At 29.6% G+C, this 27,563-nt stretch overlaps 1 protein-coding gene across 1 annotated transcript in view; it reads right to left on the bottom strand.

Annotated features, from left to right (window-relative positions):
• LOC123290698 (limbic system-associated membrane protein-like) overlaps window positions 1-27,563 on the bottom strand; it is a 219,529-nt gene that overhangs the window by 147,845 nt on the left and 44,121 nt on the right. Inside the window, exon 3 of the mRNA XM_044870966.1 lies at window positions 26,766-26,973. Within this exon, the coding sequence (XP_044726901.1) occupies window positions 26,766-26,973 (208 nt within the window). The remainder of the gene's footprint in view (window positions 1-26,765; window positions 26,974-27,563) is intronic.

The raw sequence follows: 27,563 nt of genomic DNA, 5'->3' as shown, positions 1-27,563 counted from the left end.
AACACTATGAACCTAAGAAAGATCTGTCATTGTAAAATATTATTCTTAGGTGCTTGAAACGCTCGTGAAGAGAACTACCGCCTTCTCCAAAACCGCGCTCATTCCAAAATGTTAAATTTATTTTGCAGATACGCCTTAATGCTAAATTTTACACATAAAATATAATGATACTAATAATAATCACAAATGCATTCAAACATATTTACAAGTAATAAAATTCAAAACAAATAACAAAAAATAAATAAATAAATGTATTTGTAATCTATTTGATTGGTAAATATAAATCAAGTTATTTACGGAATTTGATTCCATTTTATGAGGAAGATGAACTATAATAACAATAGAAATACACAGTCAGCCAGACAAGCACATAGACAGACATAAATTGAAGAAAAGAAATTCACAAAGAAATAATATGTGTTTATAGTTTGATTTCATTGCCCTATCATATGTTCGTCCTGTAGATGTTTTCATTTCTCGTTGCCTATATTCAGTAGAAGAGAAAATCTTCAATAACTAGGCAACCACCAGTTCGTGATGATTGACTATAGACTTAAAATAAAAAATGCAGATAAATCAGATATCATAATCAGAATATTATTGGATTTTTCAAGATACACACGCAATATGTTTTGGAACTGTGTTCCTTATCGCACGTTATAATTTGCATGCTGGTAGGGACGTAAAACCAAAAAATATGCAACAATTTTAAACGACCCCAGAATCCGACGATGCTGTTTACCTAGGAAACTAAAACTTTTTTAATCGACCCAGTTTGCCTAGAGAATATTTTGAAAATAATTTACAATCTACCAATTTATACTTTTTATCCAAAGAGTTTCATTCAAAAAGAACAAGGAAATTTTATATCATGTCATATTAAATATCTTGATCAAGCCAAATAAAGGTAATGTACGCAAATATTGGGTTGACTACTAAATCAGAAGTATATCTTCTTTAAACCAATCTTACAATTAATTCATAAAGTATAGAGTTAAAGTAGCTTTAATATTTAATTCTTTAAACAATAAAACAAGGTATTTGACTTTTAAATTAATACTTTAAATTTTCAGAATTATCAATGCACAGATATGCAAACAATATCGTGAAAGAAAAAATGAAGAAAAAAATTAAACCTTAACTTACCAATGCACAGAAACGCATACAGTATCGTGAGAGAAAAATTAAAAAAAACTATTTACAAGAAATTAATCACACTAAACCTGCATGGTAGCTAAAACTATGCAGTGATTTGTATTTTCAAATAATTTTTATCTTGTTATATATTTTTCATTTTTTTGGAATTGTGCTTATTTTATAGCAAATCGACTATAAGATACCAAGACACGAAAGGAACATAGTTCCAACCGGGTGTTCCACGGCATCTCTCGTTTTGGTACTTAAAAGTGGAGGGAAAAGAAATTTATTTCATGCGAAAAATACTGGAGGCAAGGGTTATTTGGCAGTATGAAAATACTCATGAAAGGAATTTTAATTGAATAATGCAATGACATTTATAGTTTCAAATTCAATTCCATTTTATTCAATGAAACAGAACAGATACAATTGTCATCTAAAAATTTGACAGTCTGTTCAATTTCTTTTAACCCGTCAACCGTACGATAATCTTTAAGCGCGTGATGAAAGATTTTCTCGCGTCAAAAATTATTTAGTTTTTTCTTGCAGTAGGAGAGGTAAGCGACAAAAAAAGTGAAGTATTTTCTTAAGTCTAAAAATTTGGATATTGATGCATAATATTATTATAACATCAAAAATATAGTCTGTCAGTATATTTCTGTAACAGAAAGCGTCAGTTGCAGGTTGCAGGTGACAAGTTTAACGCGTGATTGATGCGCCCGGCTACAGAAATATTCTGACTGAACCTGGCTGATTGATGACAGGCTATTTCTCTACTCCTCAAATATAACGTAAATATTACAAAAGCAGCCTTTAAAAAATGCTTGCAATTTTTGTCGCTCGTTCATTTAAAAGCTTGTCAGTTTATCTATGAAAAATGATGTGTATAAGGACTACAAAATTTAAAATTATGTAAATCAAAATATCCAAATATGAAAAAGCAAACGCTAATCAATAACTTGTTATCAAGTAAAAAATCTTTAAACGAATGGAGTAAGTGCAACTTTTTGCTTCGTCTATTCGCATTCCGTGATTATAATATGTCTATAGATTGTACTTGTTTGAAATATATAACGTAGGTGAATGAATGGTTGTTATTATGTTTAAGAAGGGTGAGTTCAAATCACTTATCGTTCACCCGTGCGGATCATTACAGTAAACTGATTCATTCAACAAACCATATCGTACATCAAGATATATACACCTACCTATGTATAAAAATTTTTATTTGTATTAACAGGAAATTTTTTTAAATATATTTCGAAATATTTTTCTTTTTTTCAAATATATAGATTTATAGATATATATTTAGTGAACCATTAGTCTTTAATTCTTTTACAAGAAACAAATTTTTAAAATAGGGGTAGCCTAATAAGACGTATCGAATAGTCGGTTCTCCTGAGGGGTTGCTTCAATCAACTTATAAATTGTATATTGAAGTTTAGACAGTCTTTAAAGAAAATAAAATTTCTTTTGTAGTACTTGGTCTCTGGGATGTTTTTATAAGTTTTAATTTCATCCGAATCACTATTGATAAAAGCCTAAAAGGTTCCAAATAAAAATGGACCAACGCGCTTTTATGCGTGTACGACACACGCATAGAAGCGTTCCAACAAAGGTTCAATCTTTGCAATGCAAAGATCTTGGTACCTTTTAAAATAGAATGAGAAATACTGAAATTAAGGCACTACCAATCCCTTCAATTTTAATTGAAAAAGTATTCTTTCAATTGAACTGTAATATTATTTTTTTTAAAATAACCACTAAATAACAGATCGAATAAGCCTATTTTTTTTAAAATAAAGAATAAAATTTCGTTTTATACGAAACTACTCAAACTCATAATAATTATTTGAAACGGTTTTAATTTCACTTCATAAGCGAATATATAAGCCGCAACAAATCACTTATGAGAGGAACAATAATGAATCATTTCATCAAATTTTTTGCGAGAAATAATAAAAAAATCAAAATTGTGTTATATATCATTGAATGTGTCTTAAAAATGATAAATAAATAATAATTTATCAAGAACCACATTCGATACATTTTCCAGATTTCTAAAACACATACAGGCGGCGTACAAAAAATTTTTCTTTTAAAGCTAACATCTCTTTCAATGTTCACGTGACGCAAAAATGTTAGTGAAAATTTTTTATTTATCTATCAAAGAACTTTTCAAATAGAATCTATAAGAAGCGTTGCTTGTCTTTAAAACCTTTAGCTAAGTCCTTCTCCTCCTCTAATAAATTTATTATGTTCCAAATAATTTTCGTTTACTTCTATCGACACTTTTTTTAGATTTCTATATAACATTGCTTAAAAGTTAGAGGGTGGGATACAATTTTTGGATCTTTAGATGGTTCTCGGTGTTATAGCCAATTTCAGCACCTATTTATGCTATAGCTTTCTGTAAAAATTGAACTTCAAATATCAGAGTTATAAGGGTTTTAAAGTGTTGTTAACCTGTCACAAATAGACATGGGGTATTTTTATGGTTTCGGTTTTTTCATCTTTGATATCGAAACCCTAAAAAATATTAGTTTTTGCCATATTTAAAGTATGTAGGTTTAGTAATTATACAAAAGGTAAGTATAGTAATAATGCAAAATATAATTTTCATGATTTCTCAATAGTTCATGTTTAAAATAACCCCTGAACAAATTTTTATACTCTAGGAGTAAGATGTAATTGTCCTGAAAAGGATAGATTTGTAGCTTTTACGACGAAACTTCACATTTTTTTAGCCATTTAGATTCATTTTTTGCACATTTTTTAGGTAACATGTGTATATTGCACCTATTTTGTGAACATGCTAGCAGCCACACCGATCCAAAGTTTAATTTGGAAGCTAAATATTATTCGATTTTTTTTTTTTTTTTTTTGGTCATTTTAAAATATTTTAATGAAATGATACGCAGTGCTGAAGAATTCTAGAATAGCTTCTAGGTGTCAAAAATATTTCTTAACTCCCTAAATACCTCGGGGTTAAGTAAGCTGGTTACTCCCAACAATACTTGTATATCAATCGAATTCAAACACCATTTTACCCCTTAAAATTATTCAATGCTTTTTTGATTTTTACATTGTTAGTGTGCAGGTTTCATTAATTATAAATACCAGCTCATTTATCGACAAATTAAATAAAAATTGGAAAAATTATATATTTTTGAAGTGAAATTTCTATAGGCGTCACGTAACCTGGTAAACTTAAACTTTTAATCGAAAAGACGACACCCATGTGATAATAAATAAAGCTGCATAAGTAACAACTGATTGTGATCTTTGGTAACTTTTGATTACTGTTTGTAGATGGCGTTTGATACAAATATGAAAAACCGTAATTTTATGATTTGTTTATATTATTATAATGGACTAAGAGCCAGGGCCTGCCAGACATATGTTAAAGCATAAAGGCAGAAATTTTGAAAATTTTTTTTCGTATTCTCACTGGTATAGGGAACAGTGTTTGCGGGTCACAAACCTTGACTAACGGTGCCTTCGATAGGTATCAGGTAATCTAGGGTCGTAGTATCTGAGCTCTCCACGTTAAATTATAAAAGCTGAAATTTACACAGAGTGTACAAATGACCAAGTCAGAACTGAAAAGGCCAAACCTATCCGAAGGGTCTCACAGTCCTCCAGACGCGGTAGAAGGTCTGAGAGCGGTACGTGCAGTTCGTGCAGTTTATTTAAGAGAGTATTCGGGGAATGTTAGACCCTTCGGATAGGTCTGGCCTTTTCAATATTGACTTAGAATGGTCATTTGAACACTCTGTGTACATTTTAGCTTTTATAATTTAACGTGAGAGAGCTCAGGTACTGCGCCCCTAGATTATCTGATACCTAACGAAGTTTTGTACTTTAACGTATGTCTGACAGGCGCTGGCTCTTACTCTATAATAATTATTATTATAATAGTTTTTTATACACATCAGAATAATTTCAATTTCCATGATTGACTTTTTTTTATTTGCGTTTTCATTGTGTAGGAAAAACCGAGTATTTGAAAGTAGTACGTGTGAGTACCGTCTGGAGCTATAGTGTTAAACAGATCAAATGTCCTTTTGATATTTTCGAACATTAGAAGTAAAACAAATAAAACATGTGTCAATAAATACTGAATTACATTGATTATCATATTAATAACAATCATATATCCACATATACCCACAAAAAAACCAATATGTGTTGAATGGGGCCGTTAGAGGGCAGATCAGTGACATTCTGAAGAAGAAAACTTTATAACTCTGATTATTTTCTCGATTAAAGGATATTTCAATTTTATCATGGTTGACCGAGCTTCTTTCGGACCTAGCCTTAAAAAACAACATTTTAAATGTAATTATTATTAATTTTCTAGATTTTTAGAAACATTTCCTATCTTAACTTATAAAAGGCGCAACTGAGAAGAAATTTTTGGAAATTGATTCCCTGAGGGTTGAAAGTTTTTATGAAAAAGTCGATTTTGAAGTTAGAATAGTTTAAAAGTGATATATGATCTCATAGTTCAAAGCAAAATTTTACCGCATGACAGTTTTCAAGAAAGTAAGTCTTTAAAGGAGTAAAATAAGGGATGAAACTTTTTATGGAGCTCCGTCATTTGTAAGTGCGTAATTAATATAAGACTTAGTCAGGGCAAGCGGATAGAAGGATGGTATATGGATATTCAAAGTTGGCATGAATCAAATGAATCATTATCGCGAGGGAAACCCTGGAAAAAAGTTAGTATTTTTTTAAATATTAGACTGACTTGAAAATATTGTCCGACGATCAACTGTAAATTTTTTTTTCCGCTATATTGCTTATACACTAATATTTACACTTTACCGATTTCAATTTAGACATTACTAGCAGAAAATTGACTGCAAATATAAAACAGACGATTCACCATAGGATCTCATCATCAGATAAAATTTAAAATTTTTCGGATAATTATTCTGGACGTATCGTATCGTAGGACAAAAACTTGATACAGACGACAACGTAAATTTAAATGATTTATAACAAAGAAATCTCAAAACTTTTACACATTAATGGAGCAGTTTTGCTTTTCCGAGAAAAAACAAAAACTTTCTATGAAAATGTTAAAAATATATATAATGTGGTTTTCGAGATGAGATTTAGTATTTGAAATGTGTACGTTTTTCTTACATTAAAATAACATAAACTCATTCATTCAATCCAACCGACGAACTTAACGCATACATTCAGAATTAGAAATGACAAATATAAATATTGTAACAAAAGAGAGACAGATAATACCAAATATAGGATTATCATCATATACATCATATATTCGACCACATACACCACAATAAAAGAATAAGAAGAAAAAATATGGTTAGGGTTAAAAACGAGGAATACATAAGGGGATTTACAAGTTGAGTGAGTATATAATACTAGTGTGATGCCCATTCGCTTCGCTGGGTTTAAAAGTAAAGATTGATAAAGATTGCTCTTGCTTATTCCCTGTCTACAACACTCGAAATAATGGTAGGGATTGTTTTACACAGGTAAAATATATGTATGGTTGTTCATTTTTTTTAAATTATCATAGTCGTAATTATTCATTGAGTATATCAGAAAAGATGGCCGTGAAATAATTTATATTGATTATTTTTACAGAAATCTGTAATTTATGGTAATGTAAAATTAAATTAATTTTTAAATTAGTTTTTTTTTTATTATTATTATTAATAATATATCTTCTTCTGAAGTATGAGCTATATTGCCGTACAGTTTCATTAAAAAACCATTCGCTAGTTTTAGCGTGAAAGCGTAAGAAACAAACAAACAAACAAACATGCTTACTTTCGCATTTATAATATATAGAGATTGTATATATGAAATATAATAGTCCCTTATGTCGTTCAAATGTCATCGTAATGGTATGAAAGGCGCACTTATTTGATGACATAGGGTTTCAATGATCTATTTTATCTTAAATATTTTTCTATTCCTAAATTCAACAATTTTTTATTTAAATACAATTTTCAATTACAGATAGATTTAAACGGTATTCTGCACTTAAAGCTTCCAGAAGACTGACACTAAAAGACCGATATTTTCAATGGTATATAGCTGATTCCATTTTAACTGTGATTTTTATGCGCTGTTTTCTTTGTTCTCATTGGTCATAATTTAATACTCTATAAATAACATTTTTGTGTTAATAAGATATTCACGACAAAATTTAAGCGGTTTTTTTTGTCTAAAATAACTTGCTATTCAGAGAATACAATTTATCACCCAAATGTCAGTAATTCGTGTCATTTCTTATAAAACTTTGTTTGAAATATTTGTCATTAACATCACTGTGGAGACGCAAATTAGAACAAAACTGTGATGTTCATTGTCTCCAAAACTATAATAGATAGGGATTTTAAAATTTGTAGGTAGCTTCAATTAGCGATCTTGTGAAACATTTTCTAGAAACGAAATAAAACTCAAGAGAAGACTTTCGAAATTTTTAAATAAATTTAAAACAGAAGTTGTTTATTATTTGATCAGAAATAACTTAACAGTAACAATAACATTTAAACTTTTGTTCTATCTCTGACGGTTTACTAGATAGATCCTTTTCATTTGATTGAATGAGCAAAAAATATATCATTTTAAATTTGGCATATCTCGGTCGGCTTAGAAGCTAGAACGCCGAAAAAAACAAAAATGTGCACAATGACACATCAGCTAGAACTTAATTTGTAAAAAACTGATTAAAACTCTCAAAAAAGGTTTTACCTGCCCCCCCTGAGAAGCCGACTTTTGGGTGCGAAGTTTTTATCACCTAATAAACAAATGTGGAAAATTTCGCACATGCAATACTTTTTTCTTTATTACCATGATTTTCATTTAATTTTATTGTGTTCTTTAGGAAATGAGTTTTTTTAGAGAATCAAGATGGCGGCCTTTTTGTTAAAAAATTCCTTATTTATTTACAATATACCAATATTAAAACTTTACAATTTCTATAATTTAACGCATCCTATTATAATGTAAAAAGAAGAAAAAAAAGACTAATAAATTATATTACTTTCGTTTCCATTATTGTCATTTTATCAATACATTAATTAATTGATTATTGCTATTTTGAAGTCTTCTACTTTTTCTGTATAACAAAATTACTTTTTATTTTGTATCAAAAAGTTTTTAATTTGTTTAATAAAATAATTAATCAATAAGCTTGATGCTATACGATACTCGAAATAAATAATAACAAGTGAAAACAAACAATTTACTGAGTTAATTGTTGAAATACTATGTATAGACATTGTTGATTACACTGTCATATTACACATACATATATGTTTTACTGATATTCCCATATAATACATACTATATGATGAACCGATTTTGATATTTTTTGAAAGGTTTGATTTTTTTGGAAGGTGGTTTCGTTTGAAAGGTAATTTAACGGAGAGTGTTCTTAGCTATGTTTCAAGTGCGAATTTAAGGCGACAATCTTCAAAATCGAGTCAATTTAGAAGAAGCTTCTAGGAAAAAGGGTAATTTAATGGACAGCGTTCTGAGATGTTTTTCAAGTGCCAGTTTAGGGTTCCGTACCCTAAAAATGTATAAATTGTGTAAATTTCACTGGCAAGCGTGTTATATTGGCAGTACAATTATCAATGTGCTTTTTAGGAGTATCTGTTTATTGAATATTGATCTGCAAGCTGTTTGGTAATTTAATGAATGAATGGAAGGGGAAGATACTGGAGCTCAGAACTTTTAAATTTTTTAAATGTTTTATCGTTTGTTGCAAAAAACACTTAGAGATACAAAAATCTTTGTAATTGGACGTCATAACTGAGTTAGTTCTAACTTTTAATGGATTATTGACTCTTTTGAAATGCCGCACAAGTTTCCAATCATCATTTAGTGTAAAGCATAGCCAACAAATTGCATGAATTGCCAAAATTATGTAAGTTGATGAGTTTTCCGAAGAACGTTATTCAAATTATTATTATAAACTTGACGGGTGCAAAACTTAAAACAGCCATTTTGGTAAAATTGACTTTAATATCCTTTTTTTTTTTAAGTTCTTAATATCAAGTATCTAGAAAGCGATATTCGATATTCGATATATAAGCGATTCATAGAATTTACAATTAGTGAATGGGATTTTTATAAGTTTTTGTTGTAAGAGGCTTGTGCTTTCAAGTAAACCTAACATTATTTCACAAATGAAGTTACAGTAACACGTTCCAGAAATATTCGAATTGAAAATTTGTATTTTAAGAGCCCTTGCAATACATGTGAAAAATTACATTTGAAGAGTGCTTGTAATTAAAAAAATTTAATACATCACGAACAGGGCCTATTATGAATTTCTTTTTAAATTTTATTGATTTAATAAGATACTGGCATTTTCGCTCTAATGATTTGCTCAAAGTTGCAAATAAGCTATTGTATTATCAAACACTTTGTTTATATGAATTTGCAATGAGCACACACTACCAATATTTACAGTGATCATTTTGCTTCCAATATATCACGCTCGAAAATGGAACTTTTTCTGCAACTAGAAAAGATTAATCATCGTGAAACACGAGTAAACTGAAATTGCTCGAAAATTATTTATATTTGCTTTACCAGTCACTGTTCCTCTAAATCAGTCAACATACTAAAGACTTTTTACTTTTTAAAACTTAATCTTTAAATAATTATAGATAACTTTAAAAAAAAGTTTTCTGGGCGAATTTCCATATCATTAATGATAAAGAATTTAAATAAAACACAAAAATAATTGACAATTATTTTATTTTTAAAGTAGTATAAACGTTAGTTCAATTATATTCAGTCTCATCAGAAAACTGTTACTTCCCACACTGGTAGTATACAAAATGCAATTTTTAAATCTAGTTTTAAATCTGGAATGATTAATAATTGGTGATAGTGAATAATTTTCGATATGAATGATTTCTAATTCATCAGTATAAAAACAAGAACGAGAGGTGTCGTGGGACACCCGGTAAAATCCAATTCTTGTTTACAATAATTTATTTTTATAGCTACTTTTAGTTTTTATTGTATGAATAATTAATTGTAATATTAGTTTAAAAAGACTTACTTTTTAAACTAATGATTTAGTAGTCAACCCAATATGTGCGTACATTACTTTTGGTTTGATCAGGATATTTATTTTATGACATAACATAATAATTACATTGTACTTACTTTGAATTATCTCTGTTATCTTTAACTTTTGATAACTTTCACAAATCAATTTTTCTGAATGATGAAACATAAAATATTGACAAAAACACAAATTGACAGTTATAAAATATTTTTGCATTTTCTCAAAGTTCATGGCAAGCTGAATCGATTGAAAAAGTTTTAGTTTCCTAGGTAAACTACAGGCCTATTTTGTTTCGTTTTTATTTGTTGCACTTTTTTTTGGTTTTACCTCCCAAACAACATACAAATCAGAACGATATTGTGCCAGGGAACGATATTGTGATAAGGAACATAGTTCCAATGAATTTTTATTTTATTTTTTATTTTAGGAAGGGATTGTTGCATACATTTTCGATAATTTCCCCCCTCCTTCTATAGATTAAAAAATAAAGAACTTTTACTTTTATATATGAAATATCGTTTTTGGTAATTAAATTTTAATCATGAATTTACGAACTAAAATTTTTATTTCTGTTAAAAAAAAGTACAGTATACTATAAAATTGCAGTATACAGTACGATCCATCTTAATCTGAAGAAAAAGCCCATAAAAATAATATTTTCCTATGTAAATTCTAAAAAAGGTGTATACAAGACGTTTACTAATTATCTATTCGACCGTTGCGTAAGTGTTATTCTTTAAATATTCATCAAATAAACTTTAATATCAGGCAAATATGAATATGTGAAAAATTTTAATACATTTAACTTTGCTTCATGGATGTTACTTGGAAATTCAATATCTTGTTTGAAAGGAAATGAGTATATGTTTATGTGAAACCACTATTCATTCTTTAAAAGTTATTTGTGATATCATCGAAACCCCTCTGGATGGTGTAATACATTGTTTCTTGAGTTAACAATATTATTGTAAGTGTAAAGAGATTAAATATACGAGGGTACCATTTTTAGCATAACTATATGGTTAATGAATAATTTAAATTCGAATTAATTATATCTTTCTTTAAATGGATATTTCGCTTGTATGAAAATAATTTGAAGTAGTCTCAAAAAATCGACATGCTTTTTTTAGTTTCTTGTTAATAAATCAAAGATTGGCATAGACTTCAATTAACAATAGAATTTAAAACAAAATTTGTGCTGTTGTTGTGTTGGTCTGAGCAGAATGTGGTCACGCATATAGATGAAAGGCATCACTTACTTTAAAGTTGTGTAAAATTGCTTAATTCATATTTTTATTATTATCAGAATCAAATAATTTTCTAATATAAAGATCCCCAATAATTAACTGTCGAAAGATTTGAAATTCCGTAACACTATGTAACTCTCACCGTTAATTTAATTTAATTTTATTAATGTCACCTTTACTTAAATATTTGACTTACTTCCTCGTAAATATGACCCTGCTTTTGTGAATAGTTTTAATTAACAAATAATATATTGGAATGATAAATCCTTAAGAATTAGACCCTTCTTGCTACGCGTGTGTTAGTTATAACGTTTTATTATTGAAATATACAAATATAAATGTCAAGCATATCAGAATAAATTAAATTGTTCTTCATAAACTATCAGAAGGGAATAAACGTGACTATAAAGTTTCATAATAGGGAGACAATGCATTGTAGTAAGCCACGGAACACTGAACATTACAGAAAATTATAACGATGTTATACAGAGGGTGTTGTATGTTTTTATTAAAAACAAAAATCTAAAATTATATGTATCATCTTTGAGTGTATTCTAATTTGTTTGTTTCAAATAAAAAAATTCGTGATCAATCGTTGACATGACTATAGATTGCATGGGAGCCTAAGTGGCCGAGCGGTCTAAGGCATTAGTTATAGACCGTTAGTTTACTTAGACTTAGGTTGCGGGTTCGAATCCAGGCAGCGGCAGTGTGAACAATTATAATTAATGGGAGTGCAGAATTGATCACATTGTCGTCGCTTGGATATGAACGTAGTAACCGACTCCACCCACATCAAAAATGTAATTGTAAATATAATTTGTAATTAAATAAATAAAGATTCACAAATAATGATGTGGGTGGCCTCTGTTATAGGCGTATATGTCAGAGAAACGGAGGTTAAACCCCATTATTATATTATTATTATTAAATAAAAAAATTCAATCAAACTATTATCTGAAGAACATCTATGCACTTATAATAGTCTGCAGTACAGAGAGGGTGTATGATTTAGTGAATAACACTCTTACGAAACCATTGCGAGTGGCTTCATTTCAGTGTAACCTACAATGTTTATATTTACGAAAACTTTAAAATTGGGGTGTTTTCAATGTGGAAGACGGGAAACATGTCAATTAAACGATCTATTGAAAAAATATGAACAGCCATTTGCCTTTTTTTTACGTACATAACGTAAAAAAACAAACGATTCCGTAATCAACACTGTCTATACATGGTATTTTAACAAGTATTTCTGTCAGTTGTTTGTTTTCATTGTTTAAAGTCAAAGTTTCGAAATTGAAAATTATATATGTTCTCATTTTACGTACCATGAAATCGTAGACGGTATAAAAAAAAATTAGAAAACAATGTAACTAATTTATTTGCTCTTGTAGGACATAGCAACAACAATAATAATATTTGAAGTGGAAATTGTAGTTGAATTGAATAACAATTAAAAGTTTCCACTTCAATTCAATATACGCTACATTTAAAATCATAAAAGTGTTGTACCATTTTATATAAAATATTATTAATTCATTTTCATAATGTACTAGCGACCCGCCCCGGCTTTGCACGGGTGCAATGCTGATACTAAATACATTACAGAAAAACTGTGAACGTTGTATATAAAAACATAGCGGCCCGCTCTGGCTTCGCACGGGTATAAAATATATAGCCTATTTGATTAAAATCGATCCAGTAGTTTTGATTTATTCATTACTGCCCGTGACCCGCACGCGTTAAATTTGGAGTAAAACAATCCCCCTTTCCCTATACCATGAAGATTTCCTGCTATCTTTGGAATATCTAAATTCATACACTACATTTTTACTTATTTACTTTTTACATTTTAACTATTAACCTAAAAAATAGCAGTACTTCTCCACTATTTAATGTATATTATTATACATATAAACCTTCCTCTTGAATCACTCTATCTATTAAAAAAAAACCGCATCAAAATCCGTTACGTAGTTTATCTTTGAAACTTAAGCATACAAAGGGACATAGGGACATAGGGACAGAGAAAGCGACTTTGTTTTATACTATGTAGTGATATTAGCAAAGCGTTTATTTTTTTTTTTTTGTTCCAATATAATTTACTAGCTTTTACTCGTAGCTTATAAGTATGACGGGAGGGGTAATCATACTTAAAGAAAATATTGTAAATGAAAAGATATTTTTTTATTTGTGTTTTATTTTATTCTTTTAAATATTATACACAGCACATAAAAACAGGCGCGATTAATTTTCACTAATCGACAAACATTTCTCTAGATTTCTATCAGAGCGAGATTTTAATGCAAAACACATTCACGAAGGATTTAGAATTACTCCCCTTGGAAGAGGAAAGATTCTTTTCAAAGAAAGTCATGCAAGAATATCACCTGGGGTATTTATCAAACATACAAACTAACATATTGGAAAACAGATAAAGCACAAATTACTAGACTTCTTTGTAACCAAAAGGGGTTAGTTCAGCCTACTTAACAGCCAAGTCAGATCTGGATTTATACTCGGAGCATACGCCAGTGGTTGCTACAGTAAATGCAACGATCACCAAAAACACAAAAGCATAAAAACTATTCAACAACAGAGCAGACTGGATGAAAATTAAAAACCAAGTAGATTTAAAATTGGATATAAAAATCCCTCTTAAATCGAAAGAAGATCTAGAAATTGCAATTCACAAGTACCTAAAATTATTCAAGAGGCAGCATGGAATAGTACCCCTGAAAAGTCAGTAAAAAACAATTACAAAACGGTCCGGTTAATGTAAAACACAAAATTACGGAAAAACGCCGATTGCGGAGACTATGGCAAACCAGTAGATACCCATCTAACAAAAATCGATGTAACAAAGAAGCTAGTGAACTAAAAGATTTGATTAAAGCACTCAAAAAAGAATGTTTGAATAGTTATGTAGAAGGGCTTCTTGTGACTAAAGACCAGAATAATCCAATTCCACTTATTCGTAAAAGTAATGGCGAATGGGCTCGAACTTCTCTGGAAAATGCATGTGGTTGCAAAACATCTTCAAGAGATCTTCACACCATCACCAGCTTAATGTACAGAAGAAGAAGAATCTGAAACAAATTTCCTCAGTGCACCATACCAAATGTCAGAAATTGCTTATTGTGATTACAGATTGCAAATAGAAGGCAAATTTCGACAAATATATGACACAAATACAGGCTGCCTGGGAAATTATGGACAAAGGTTTTGTTGTAGAAACACCTAGTTCAGGAGTTAAAAAACGTCTTTCATCTATATATCAAATGTGCAAGTAAGCTTCTTTAAGCAACTCCTACAGCTGCCAAGAAATACCCCAGGGTATTTCATACGATTAGAATGTGGATTACAGCACACATCCGTAAAAGCTGTCTATCTGGCTTTGGTGTGGTGGCAGAGACTGCAAAGAATGGATCCGCATAGATTGCCTAAACTATGTTTCAATCGCCTCATGAGTCTGACATCTCAGCCTGATCAAGTTGCTAAGTACAATTGGACATTACAAATTAAAATCTTTTTGATAAATATTGGCTGTGAAAATTTATTTGTTTTGGAAAACATCAGGAAAAGCGATATTAATGCCATTGTAGACACGTACTCCAACTTGATGCTTCAAGAGGACATAAACAGAGCTAAGTATTCTGGTTTTAGCCCTCTTTATCAAAGCTTACAGCTTAGTAGGAAACCACAACCTTACCTGCTGTTACAATGTTCAATTTCATTTGGTAGAGTTTTGGCTCAGCTTCGCTCATCTTCCAAATATTATATTCGTGTAGTGATTCGGGGAGTTGTCTACGTGATAGATCCAACTGCTGATTGCACGTTATGTAATTTAAAGCAACACGAGGATCTTCTACATCTACTACTCATATGTCCCGCATACAATGTCATTCGCAATGCTTTTTTCAGGAAAATCGATTTCATACCAAGTGGTATTAACTTGGAGAGTATTGTAAAACTTTTTTCAATAATGGATATGTGTACATTAAAAAGATTTTTCTATTTTATCAAGACTATTATGTGTACCAGATCCTTTATTCTTAATGAGTAATTTAAATTATAACAGTCTTTGCTTAAAAAATGGTCAAATTTTTAGTATTAATTTTCTCTTTTTCTTTTTGTAAGTGTGTTTTTTCTTTTTTTTTTTTTCTCTTCTTTTGGCTGAATTTTGTATTTTGTCATTTATGAATTCTTATTTTCAGTTTTTTCATTTTTTATCGTTTATTTTTTGTAAAATAACTTATCTGGATTCTATTTATTTTAATGATCACTTATTGTACTAATCTTATTTGTAATGATGCGTAAAGCTTATTTGTAATATTTTTTGTTTCTTTTTTGATAAATCACGAACTCTTTTGTACAAGTTTTATAAACTTAAACAAAATAAATAAATAATAAATAATAATAATAATATATCAAATGCATTTGGTGGAATACACATGAACAAGATTTTAACTACGAACTATATTTGATGTTAGATAGTGTCACGTTTTTACCGAACGCAAGTATACATATATATGACATTTATTCGACTCGTTTATAGCATTCATTTGAATCTGATCCAATTTTCTAATTCTCTATTACAGGGTTCTATGATATTTCTTGTAGTAAAACAAACATAAAATATTTGTCAATGGTAAAAAGCCAACTTTTAAAATTAACATTTTCCAAAGTAACATTCGTAAACAATATATTTCTTCGTTAGCATAAACTAAATTAACATAAGGTCAATGAATGCATGTAAACAAAACAAAAATTTGTATATTATTTTCTATATTAAATGCTTCTCATATAATGTTATCACAATCTCCTCCTGAATCTCGATTTCCTCAAAAACACTCTAGAAAGCTTCATTTAAAAATACTCGACAGAATACAACTTTATTTCTCAAGTAGCATAGGAAACTTAACCGAGCTCAGTTTAGGCGACGTCATGTATTGACTAATATTACAGTAGTGTAATCGACCAAGTCGATGGGCGAGAGTCTTATGCTTTCATAAACAGTGTGATCATTTCAAAAGTATTCACCCCAAATAACTTTTTAGATGTGATTATTGCTTTGAGTGAAAACACGTCGATTAAGATAACGATGGGGAAGTTAGAAAATGGTATCTAGAGAATTTTAAGTTTCACCCATTTGCTTCCAGCTACCCCAACTTTGAAATTTCAAACGGCACTCCCTACCTTGTTAAACATCAAATTTGAAAGGGAATTATATTCTTCTATTCACCATGATAAAAACAATTGAAATCGATGGATTAGTTCTTAAGATAGACTACACAGAAGATGGAAGGTATCCACCCTTAATAACTCTTGACCTGATGTGATTATTGTTTAGAGCGAAAACACGTCGATTTAGGTATCGGCGGGAAAGTTCAAAGTCAGTACCATGAACATTTTTTCTTTCATTCCTTCGCCCCACCCGCCCCAAATATCTAGACCGCAAGGTATAAAACTGCCGATCTGCTTAAAAAATCTGAGTAAGAATTTTTCACCTGGATTATTTATTCGAATGCAAGAAATGATATATAAAAAGTCCATTGCAAAATCATGAATGCAAAAAAATATATTCAAGGTCAAACTAGGTCTCGTAAACTATTAAGGTTTTGCCAGTTTCAGTTATTATATAATTTTTTTGTCAGTTAATTTCACATAAATAAGGTTCTGTACAAGATATCCGTAGAAGAAATAGGTAAAGATATGATATTTGGCTGAAAAAAATAAAAATAAAATTTTTAATTTTTTAATTTTTTTATTTTATTTATTTTTTTATATATTTTGAGTCTATAAAATATTTTTGAAATTTTTCGTATAGTGGAGTAGGCGACTTATTTTAACTTTTCTCAGTTAAATGTTTCGAAAACTATTGCGAACTTTTGTAAACAATCGTTATTATGTAAAATTAACTCACAAAGAAATTTGTTTATAGCTAGTTCTGCCACTTACTTAATAGTATACGATTTATTTGAAAAACCCACTAAAGCGGCCTTTGGTCATGAATAATTTTTTTTGCGCACATGCATCTGAATGAAGGATAATCCCGGTGAAAAATTTTTATTTTTTTAAGTAAGTAAACTTCTATTTTCCTGGACAATGATCATAATTAGTTGAATTTATTCGTGTATATTTCTACAACGTGAAGCAGGTAAATACCCATGGTCCCATGTGTAAGTAGGTATATGTGAAATATTTGAGCTAGTACAATTGAAATGCATGAAAGTATTGAAGAGGTGTAGGTATATAGTTACAATTTTGCATTAATATAGTAATATCTAACAACTAGAATCAAAGTTCAAAAGTTTAATTTGTAACCTAGATAATTGATAACACTGTATAGTGTGTTTATAATTGATATAACCTCAACTTTACCTAGTGTAACTTTTTTTAATAAGAACAAACATTTATCAATGTACATGTAACAAACCGATAATATCTATTTTCACTTTGTATGGAAAATATTTATAGAGTAGAATGTTTTGATTGTTTTTGTTTACTCAACAAAATGAATAATTGAAAAAGTCCATGCAGAAATTTAACATTACAATCAATCAAAATTTAATTTTTTTTAGCCCAGTATAATTAGCCCACTGAATTTCCGTACATAGCTTCATTTTGGCGTTGTTAAATTTGTCTCAATAGTCCCATACAAGTAAAATTTACAAAATTTTTGAAAATACTGAAAAATTTTCGGTTAGAAATCCTAAGTTTGCGCTTGAAACGTATCTAAGAACATTCTCCATTATATTACATTTTTCCTGAATGCCTTCTCCGAACTGAATCGATTTTGAGGATCATCGCCAATTTTTTAGTTGTTTCGGGTACGGAATCCTTAACTCGCACTTGAAACATAACTATGAACACTCCCTATTAAAAAACCTTTCAGACGAAACAAAAATATCCAAATTGGTTCATCCGCTTATGCGCTACGATGCCACAGACAGACACACATAGCGGTCAAACTTATAACTCGCCTTTTTTGGTTCGGAGGTTAAAAATATCGTGTCGCAAGCAATTCCGCGTCAAATGCCGAAAACTGCATCTTTCAAGCATGTATCCCTTAGAATCAGTCTTTTAAATTTGTATAGATCAGTCAGTGAGTCAGTTATGTCGCTAACCACCCTCTATCTACGGTTGAGCGCATGAAAAATTTTTTTACATAAAATTTGTCACAAAATTTTGATATTAACATCAATACAGCGCGATAGAAAGCGATATAACCGCGTAAAACTGTTTTTTTTGACCTTTGACTTTGAAGAACTTATGACGCACAGACAATTTTTACAAGTGAGACAATTTTTAGAACGCCAAAATGAGGCTTTATACGAAAATTCCGCTTATATAGTGACTTGTTAGTAAAACGCACGTGCTTGCAATCTGAATATTACACAGGAATATTGGAGATGGAATATCACATCACGTGTTTTTAACAAATAATGACTTTTTGACAATATTACGGTTTAAACATATTTATAAATGATAAAATATTTCACATATGTTGAAAAAGTCGGAAAATTGTCTTATTTAGGCGAAAACACTTGTACAAGGTAACGTTATACTTTAAACTGTTTCAACTATCTCAGTCCTCAACCGACAAAAAGATAATTTACATAATATAATATTAAACAAGAGAGTGTATACTGTTGTTACATTTATGCAAAGTACTTTTTAATTGACTGTTTTATGTGAACTGTTTTTGTGTGGCAGGACGATATTGTTCTTTTTTGCAAAAGTGAGCACTTACCAAATTAATTGATTGGAATGGCAGTGCAGAAATTCATACCAAGATGCCATGTCTTCAAACGATACGTCAAATTTTAATAAATGCTCGACATGTGGCGTAGCACAATTTGAAATATTTACTCACTTTGATAAAATACCCCAAAAAATTAACCCTTCAAATGGGATATTTTTATTAAGAAACTAAATTTTCTCAGTTATTTCAAATTCTCTCATAAATGATAATTTTAATAGCTTTTGCTATCTCAATACCACTTTATCCGTTCTCTAATTATAAGTAATTGAAGTTTTGAAATGGACTTCTTGTTCTCGGAAAGGGCGGAGATGGGGTAAAACTAATAGTGTGGGAATACTAGAGTATGTAAATATAGCACTTTTTATGTACTATTTTTTTTCGAGTTTGTACTAATAATAATAACGGGTCTATATCTGTTTGTTTTTAAAAATTGATGGACCGCCGCTGATAATTTAGGCAATTTGCGACCAAAATGAAGGGTCGAAATTTGACTGAATATCTTTAGAATATCTAAAAGTCAAATTTTATTCTAAACTTTCTTATTAATTTCTTAACGTTTCTATTATTAATACAATTTCGAAAAAATAAATAGCACATAAAAAGTGCTAGCTTTTCATACTTTTATTATCCCCCACCCCAGCCGTTTCTAAAAAAGAAATTGGTCAATTAGAGAAAGAATCGAGTCAGGATTCAAAATACGTATTATTATTTAGGTATTCATTTTTTTTTTGTTATTGTCTTCAACTTTCCTATTTAATGTTTTAAGCAAAATTCAATTATTTTCCCAAAAAACCCAAAAAACTGCCCTTTTTCAAAAAATCTGCCAAAAAGATTGTTCATTTTTCAACTCATTCCCCAGGATCACGGAGTATGCACTTCAAAAAAGTTTTTTTTTTCAAAATAAGGGGACTGAACTATGGCTTATATACGGCAACTGGTAAGTAATTGACGAAAATATACCATGGTTAGAATCTCCACCGTTTGTTGGCTCTTAAACTAATACAAAGGATATAAAAATAAATAAATATTTATACATGAATAATATTTTTGTTTATGATTGGTTTAGACAGTCACGATATAATCGGATAATTCGAATTATTAATTTTAAGTGAAAAATACTACATAAAACATTTTGTATTGTAACTACAGTATAGTAGTAGGTATATCCATACGTGTTATATTTACATTGCAAGAGTTAGTTAGGTAGGTCCCTATATCAGTAGCAAGTTTAGTATAGGATAGTTAGTATTGACCACTAAAATCTACTTACTTAATAATGGTTATCCATTTACAAATTAATAGATGTAATTTGTCTATAACACCTAAAATGCATTAGTTTTACTATACAATACAATACAATCATATATATACATATATACAGGTTTTGCAAAACGTATGGGAACAGTCGAAGAATTCGAGAAAAACATTTTTATGTTGAAAATGACCAAATACGTATTAAATATTTTTTAACCCGTCAACTCGTTCCTTATTTTTTAGTCGCATTTTTTTTTTGAGAGTCGTTAGAGATTTACTCACGCGTTCTGCACATCCAACTTTGTAAATCATAACCTCAAAACAATTTTGTATACATTTTTCTTATGCACTAGCTTATTAAAACTAGTTTGATTACTTCTGGTTATTAAATGATATCTGAGAGTGAAAATATTAAAGCCGAAAAATAACCTAAATAAGTAAATTCATTTTAACTAATTTCACCCTATTTATATCACAAGTTGTTTTAATTTACTGAGTACAACTTATATTAAAGTGACGAAAATTCACAAACATTAGTTAACATTTTTTCTTTACACCTGTACTCTTGTGATGAGAGAAATTCACGCAACTTCTTACGTACTTAATTCAAAAATAGATAAAATTATATGAAGACAGAAAAGGTTCAACTACTTATACAAATTGAAAAATGAAAATTATTTGTGTTTTTAAATCGATCTTGAGCAAAATAGTCATAACGCGAGTGCGGCCGGATTAAGGCATATCTAATGAAAAGAACCTCCACTTTATTATTACAAAATCAGATTCTCATGTTAAAAAAAAGTTATTTTTTACTCGAAAAATATGTTTCGATTCGCGTTAGTTATATATATATATATATTAGAAATTTATAGAAATATCTTAATGCAGCCTTATGCAAAGTGATTATTAGTTTAATTACTTGAAATTAACGAGCAAATAATCTGATTTTAAGATAAGACAATCCCGCCTCTGACAGAGGACTGGGAAATAAAGGATTTGTTGTCTCCCATGGAAGCCATGGCAAATAATTATAGATATAGCTTATATCTTACGATACGTTTTTTCCATTATTGTTATCGGTCGAGGTACGCTCCTTGCTGGACGACATTGTCGTAAAATCAACAACTGCACACTAATTTCAAGTAGATGAACTGGTAATTTATTTATTTAGTTGATTTTAACAAAGCGTCTGAATCTGTAATAAACAATGGGGGTTCCATTCTATATTTCAAAGTTGAAGTCAAGTCAGGGAAGAGACGTAATGAACCCGTGTTTAGTCATTTTTCAAAACAAATGATTTTTCCGATTTTGAGGACTGTTCCCATACTTGTTGAAAACCCTGTATACATGTATATCTTGGGTAATATTATAAATACGAAAGTAACACTCCCTGTGTGTATGTGTGTCTACTTGCCTTTTCTAGATAAACAGCCAAAATGATTTTGATGAAGTTTGGTATACGGGTACCTCGAATGATGGGGGTGATCATAGAATAAACTTCGTTTTCCTCTTTGAAAGCCATTTGATATTATATTTGGTTGCTATGTGTCTGTTCAAAAGTTACAAAAAGGTACAAATATGCTGTCTAAAGATGTATGAGATAGCATTAATAACGAACTTCATTGATAGTACCCCGAAATCTTTTAAAAACAATTACTAGAACATTCCTTGCGAGATATTAGCTCGAAAGGAAGTTAAGACTTCTATAGAGGAGTGAAGCACGATGAAAAGGGTATAAGTATAATTGCAAAATTTAGACTGAATACTTTTAAATAGAAAAGTGTACAAGTGTATGCTTTTCGTATATGTGCATTATTTGGGGAAAATGAAAGTATTAAATACCTGATACAACATTGACAAAGAACCAGTGGTAAAGAGCGAGATGCTTAAATTCGCCAAAACCTATCTAACTTCCTTCGTTCAATCATGAAAAGAGTCTAAGTAGTATCATAGTCAGAAGTATATTATAATAGAGGTAACTCAATTAATCTTGGACCTTACAAAGAAAATAAATAATATTACATATGTATATATATGTAATATTATTTATTCTCTTTGTTTGTAAGGTCCAACATAAATTTAGTCAGATCGATTAATTTCTATATACATAATTAATTTTATTGTTTGAGTACTACTGCGCCTTTAGTTTTTAAATGGCATCTACTATTGTAAGCTCAGAAGTTAGAAGAAGGACTTCTGCACTTGCAGTAAAAAATGTTACACCTCGTCGAATTATTATGGATTCTTGTGGTAATCAGTTAACAATGCTTGAACAACTATGATATTTATTCGTTGTGTGCGTAGTCATGGTAGGGACAATAAAATCGATGCCAGCGCTTTAAGTGAAAAATTTTGGAGTTAAAGGGGGCTGTTATTAGTAATTTGCAATTCTTTACATGTTAATGTAATAGAAATGTCAAATTAAAATTATTGAAAAACACGAACTAATTAAACTTAATGCATTAAAAATTGTGAAAATAAGAAATCAAATTGAACAAATATTATTTTTCAAATGTAAATTATCATAATTATTTATTTAAATTTGTGAGACAAGAATATTAAATTTTAAATGTAAGTCTTAAATGCAATCCATACAATTATATATGCATCCATACAATTCTATAATTAAAGTAGTGTATCGTTACCATGGAAACGAAACTCACGCACGGAGCGAATATAATCTCTTGTATTTTTTTTTTCGTTGTTTATTTGCTCGTTATTAATAGATACATAATACTAACATTAATTTTAGAATTTTTTTTAGAAAATTTTAATTGTCCAGCGAAGCGGGCGGATGGTGGCTAGTTTTATATATATATTACGACTATACTATTATATTATGACTATACTAGACATTTATTTTATTTTATACATTAGAGCATATACATTTAAAATTATTCAATTACCTACCTCTATCGGTACTTGAACTTTTCATGTTTCAATTTTTTCATGATTATTCTATTTCTTCTTATATTGATAATTCAATAAATCTCATCAGATTTGGCCTGCGAAACAACTTCAAGTTCCCATCGATGTAAAGCCGACATAGCTTAGGAATCATTCTTTTCGAATTTGACGAAAAATTGAAGAAGAAGTTCCCTAAACAAATATTTTAATCATGTACTATATATGTACTAGATGACCCGGTGAACTTCGTTTCACCTACAAATTATTCGAATATAACTTTTGATCATCGATTATTAATTAATCTTAAATAACTTACAGCTCCAATTCATTAATAACTATACTATGCTTAGATCGCCCGCTAATCCCAGTTATCTCACCCGCTCGCTGACCCCTCGCTACCCCGCTCACTTTACACACTTCCTATCTCTTGAAACATTAAACCTACCTTTCAAATAATTCATTAAAGTCAATAAATTATTTTTGACATTCGTTTTATATGCACAACAATATCAACCTTTCAAGATCGACGTCACAGGTCGTTTTCAAATATCAACCAATAAAAGTCCTTTTAAAGTATGTTTAATATCGTTAAACCGACCATTTTCTATTTTATCGTTAAACCGACCATTTTCACCTAGGTCCCCCAGGAAACTAAAACTTTTTCAATTGATTCATCTTGCCATGAATTTTGAGAATGTTCAAAAATATTTTTATTATTTTTCAATTTGAAGTTTTTATCAAATTTTATGTTTTTCATTAAAAAAATGAATTGTGAAAGTGAATTTTCAGAAGTTAAAGATAGTAAAGATATTTTTAAGTAAGTAAAAGGAAATTTTATGTTATGTCATAATAAATATTCTGATCAGACTAAACGTAATGTACGCACATATTGGGTTGACTACTAAATCAGAATATTTATTTTAAAACTATTGTTACAAGTAATTTATACCGTAAAAATAAAAGAAGACCTTAAATTTTCAGCAAAATATCTTGTATACAAAAAAGTAAGCGCTGTATTTATTATGTACGAAGTTTCGAAAGAAACACAGTTTCTATCGGGTTTCCCACGATACTTCCCATTCTTTTTTAATTTAAATATTTAAAATTTCTACGAGACACTGAAAGAAGTATCTACTATAGTATATATCAGTTATTCAACATTAGCATTGTCGATACAATTTTTCAGAGTATAATTTTATGTTTAATTAAAAACAGTAGCTACATGTTTTAAGTAAACACAGAACAAGATATTAATTGATAATATAATACTTTAATTTTTAATTTTAATAATTATCAACTACAGATATTTAGTTTGTAAATTTCTTCTATGTCTGTTCACTATCAACCAATAATATGCAAAAGCATCTTCCGAAGAAAGTTCGCTTTGTAGATAACTCAAACTAATTTTTTTCAATGTAAAATTAAAAAATGGTGCTAAGTTAAGGCTAGTACATTTTGAAATAATAAGTAAGTACGCACTTATTTATTACGAATTCAGGTGCTCATATCAAGAATAAGCAAGTGTCACGAAAAAGAATTTGTTATTTTGGACATTCTACTTATAAATTAAAATCAGAAAGAAATGAAAAAAAATAGAAAAATGCCAGAAAATTGCTTTATTGGAAAACTTTGGCAATTGAAAACGGAATGACCCTTTCCTATTCGTAGACAATTTGGAATTTCCATGTTTATAACTGTATTTTCTAGTAAAAACAGGAGTGTTATAAGTTTGACTGCTAAGTGTGTCTGTCTGTGTGTGGAAAAAACTAAAAAGTAGACGATGATTTTCAAAACCGGATCAGTTTGGAAAAGGCCTGAAGGAAAACGCTAATTTAATGGAGAGTCTTCTTAGATATGTTTCCGATACACCCGAAAAATTTTTCGGGAGTTTTTTAAATATTGTAAATTTCACTTGTATTAAATGTAAGAGGACATATACGTTATTTTATCCAAATAGGTAACAGCACTCATTTGATTCTGATTCGACAATCTGATGCTCTACGACTGCGATTCTTGATAGTTGGTATGAGAAATGGACTATTGCAAGGTTGTTGCTTTGGAAGTTTCAACTTTATAAAATTTATGTAAGTGAAGTAAGTATAGTTAAGGATGCCCTTTGTTGTATTAAAAAAAATGACCTAAAATACCAAATAAATGCTAATATTGATTACTAATATTACATTCTCCCTCATAGTATTTTAGCCGATAGATAGAAATATATTAATTAAACATATTAATGAATTAAACATTATCAATGAAATAAACAATAATAATGGAAGAAATAAATCCGAAAAAACAATTATCTATCCCAGGAATCAATTCCTCGTAAGTAGATTTTTATGGGAGTAAGTGGAAATTGTTTGTCTGATTGTACTCAATAAAATTATATTCATGTGAACTTGTACTTATTCGATTAACGTTCCCAGGGTAGGACAGAAGTATCATACTTCCGAACAACACATTCTCTTTATTTAACATTTAGTAAACCAATTTGATATATAAGGTAAAAAAATGTTCAGAGTCAAAAAGTCTTTACAATTTTCCAAAATAAGTATCGGGACAAATTCGGACATTATTTTTTTTCGCTTATATAACGTTTGGGTTTGGTGAAAATTGTCACAGAAAGAAAAATACTTGCTATTGTCCAAAATATCTAACGGCTATCTAATCAAATTTTAGACCGAAACCACAAAATAATCTTTATTTTCGTCAATGACGAATTATCAGGAAAAATCCGTGCATTATTTTTTTTCGCTTATATAACGTTTGGATTTGGTGAAAATTGTCACAGAACGAAAAATACTTGCTATTGTCCAAAATATCTAACGGCTATCAAATCAAATTTTCGACCGAAACCACAAAATAATCTTAATTTTCGTCATTAACGGGTTTTCAGTGAAAATCCACATTTTTTAAATGTTTATGTCTCCAAAACGGTGAGATTAGGTAGAAAATATCAGGGATCGAAAAATGCTGCGAATTGTAAAAAAAAAAAAATCCCAAATTTTTTTTACATTTTAAAAAAATATAATGGGGTGGGGTGTCCGGGAGTAAGGTACGGTCGTAAATCGAAAAAGCACAAGTTCGCATGAATTGGATTTTATTGAGCATACTAAAATAAACATTTTCCATCGGCTCAGATTAAAATATACTGAGTAAAAGTCGATTACATGGTCAAATACTTAATTTCCTACAATATAAGCTACATATTTACCTTACTTCATGGGAATTACATCGCGTTTAAACTTAATATAACTCAATTAGTAGATTCCATTATAGTACCAATTCCGAATAAAATAATAAAATAAATCGAATGTACACAAAACAAATTCGCATGTCTTAAAAATTAAATACCAAATTAACTTACCCACAACTTCTAAATATCCAACTTGACTCTTCATTGGATCAGTATTAATTTGACACATATACCAGCCTCGATCAGACTCACGCACCTCTCTTATATGTAAATACCATGTTCGATGGTCACTATGTGTTACACCAATTCGATGATTCTTTGTTATCACATGACTATGTATCGTTAATATTGTCTGTGTATCTACGCGTAACCATGCAACCTGAAAGAAAGAAAGTGTATTATAATAGTATCTATGTAAGTGAGAAAGGTTCAGATAAATGCATACACTTCAAATAATAAAATGTAATTCAATTCCATTAAATTCAATTTCATTTTTGTACATTCAATATTGTACAACACATGTCATAAAAAAGGGATAAGAAAAATGAAAGGAAGGGTGAGGTTTGCAGCTATGGTTGGCTTGGTTAGGAACTATTCCGGTATTAACCTTTTTATAAACCTAATGGAAAATTTGTACCTGATAGTAAAGACAAAATGCCTCCGGATTATCACTCATAGAGTGATTCGGTTAAGGATGTGGAATAAAAATGGTACTAAGATGGAGTACATCAAATTCTTAATTATAAATTACGTAAGCCAAATTAAACGATTTTGTCAAATTAAACGAATAATCTAAACTGTAAAAGTTCTTCTGCACACACATGTTTTCTAAACCACCCGCGATACATTTTACTTTGGTTACTCCACTCAAGAATGAAACTAGTAAATAAATGAATCACAAAAGAAAAACATCAGTGCAATTTTTCAGAAAGTTTAGGAAAAGTTTAGCAAATTTATTGCCCTCGTATT

Source organism: Chrysoperla carnea, chromosome 1 (assembly GCF_905475395.1).
Source record: "Chrysoperla carnea chromosome 1, inChrCarn1.1, whole genome shotgun sequence".
Classification (NCBI taxonomy): domain Eukaryota; kingdom Metazoa; phylum Arthropoda; class Insecta; order Neuroptera; family Chrysopidae; genus Chrysoperla; species Chrysoperla carnea.
This window is presented reverse-complemented; position numbering and strand designations above follow the sequence as displayed.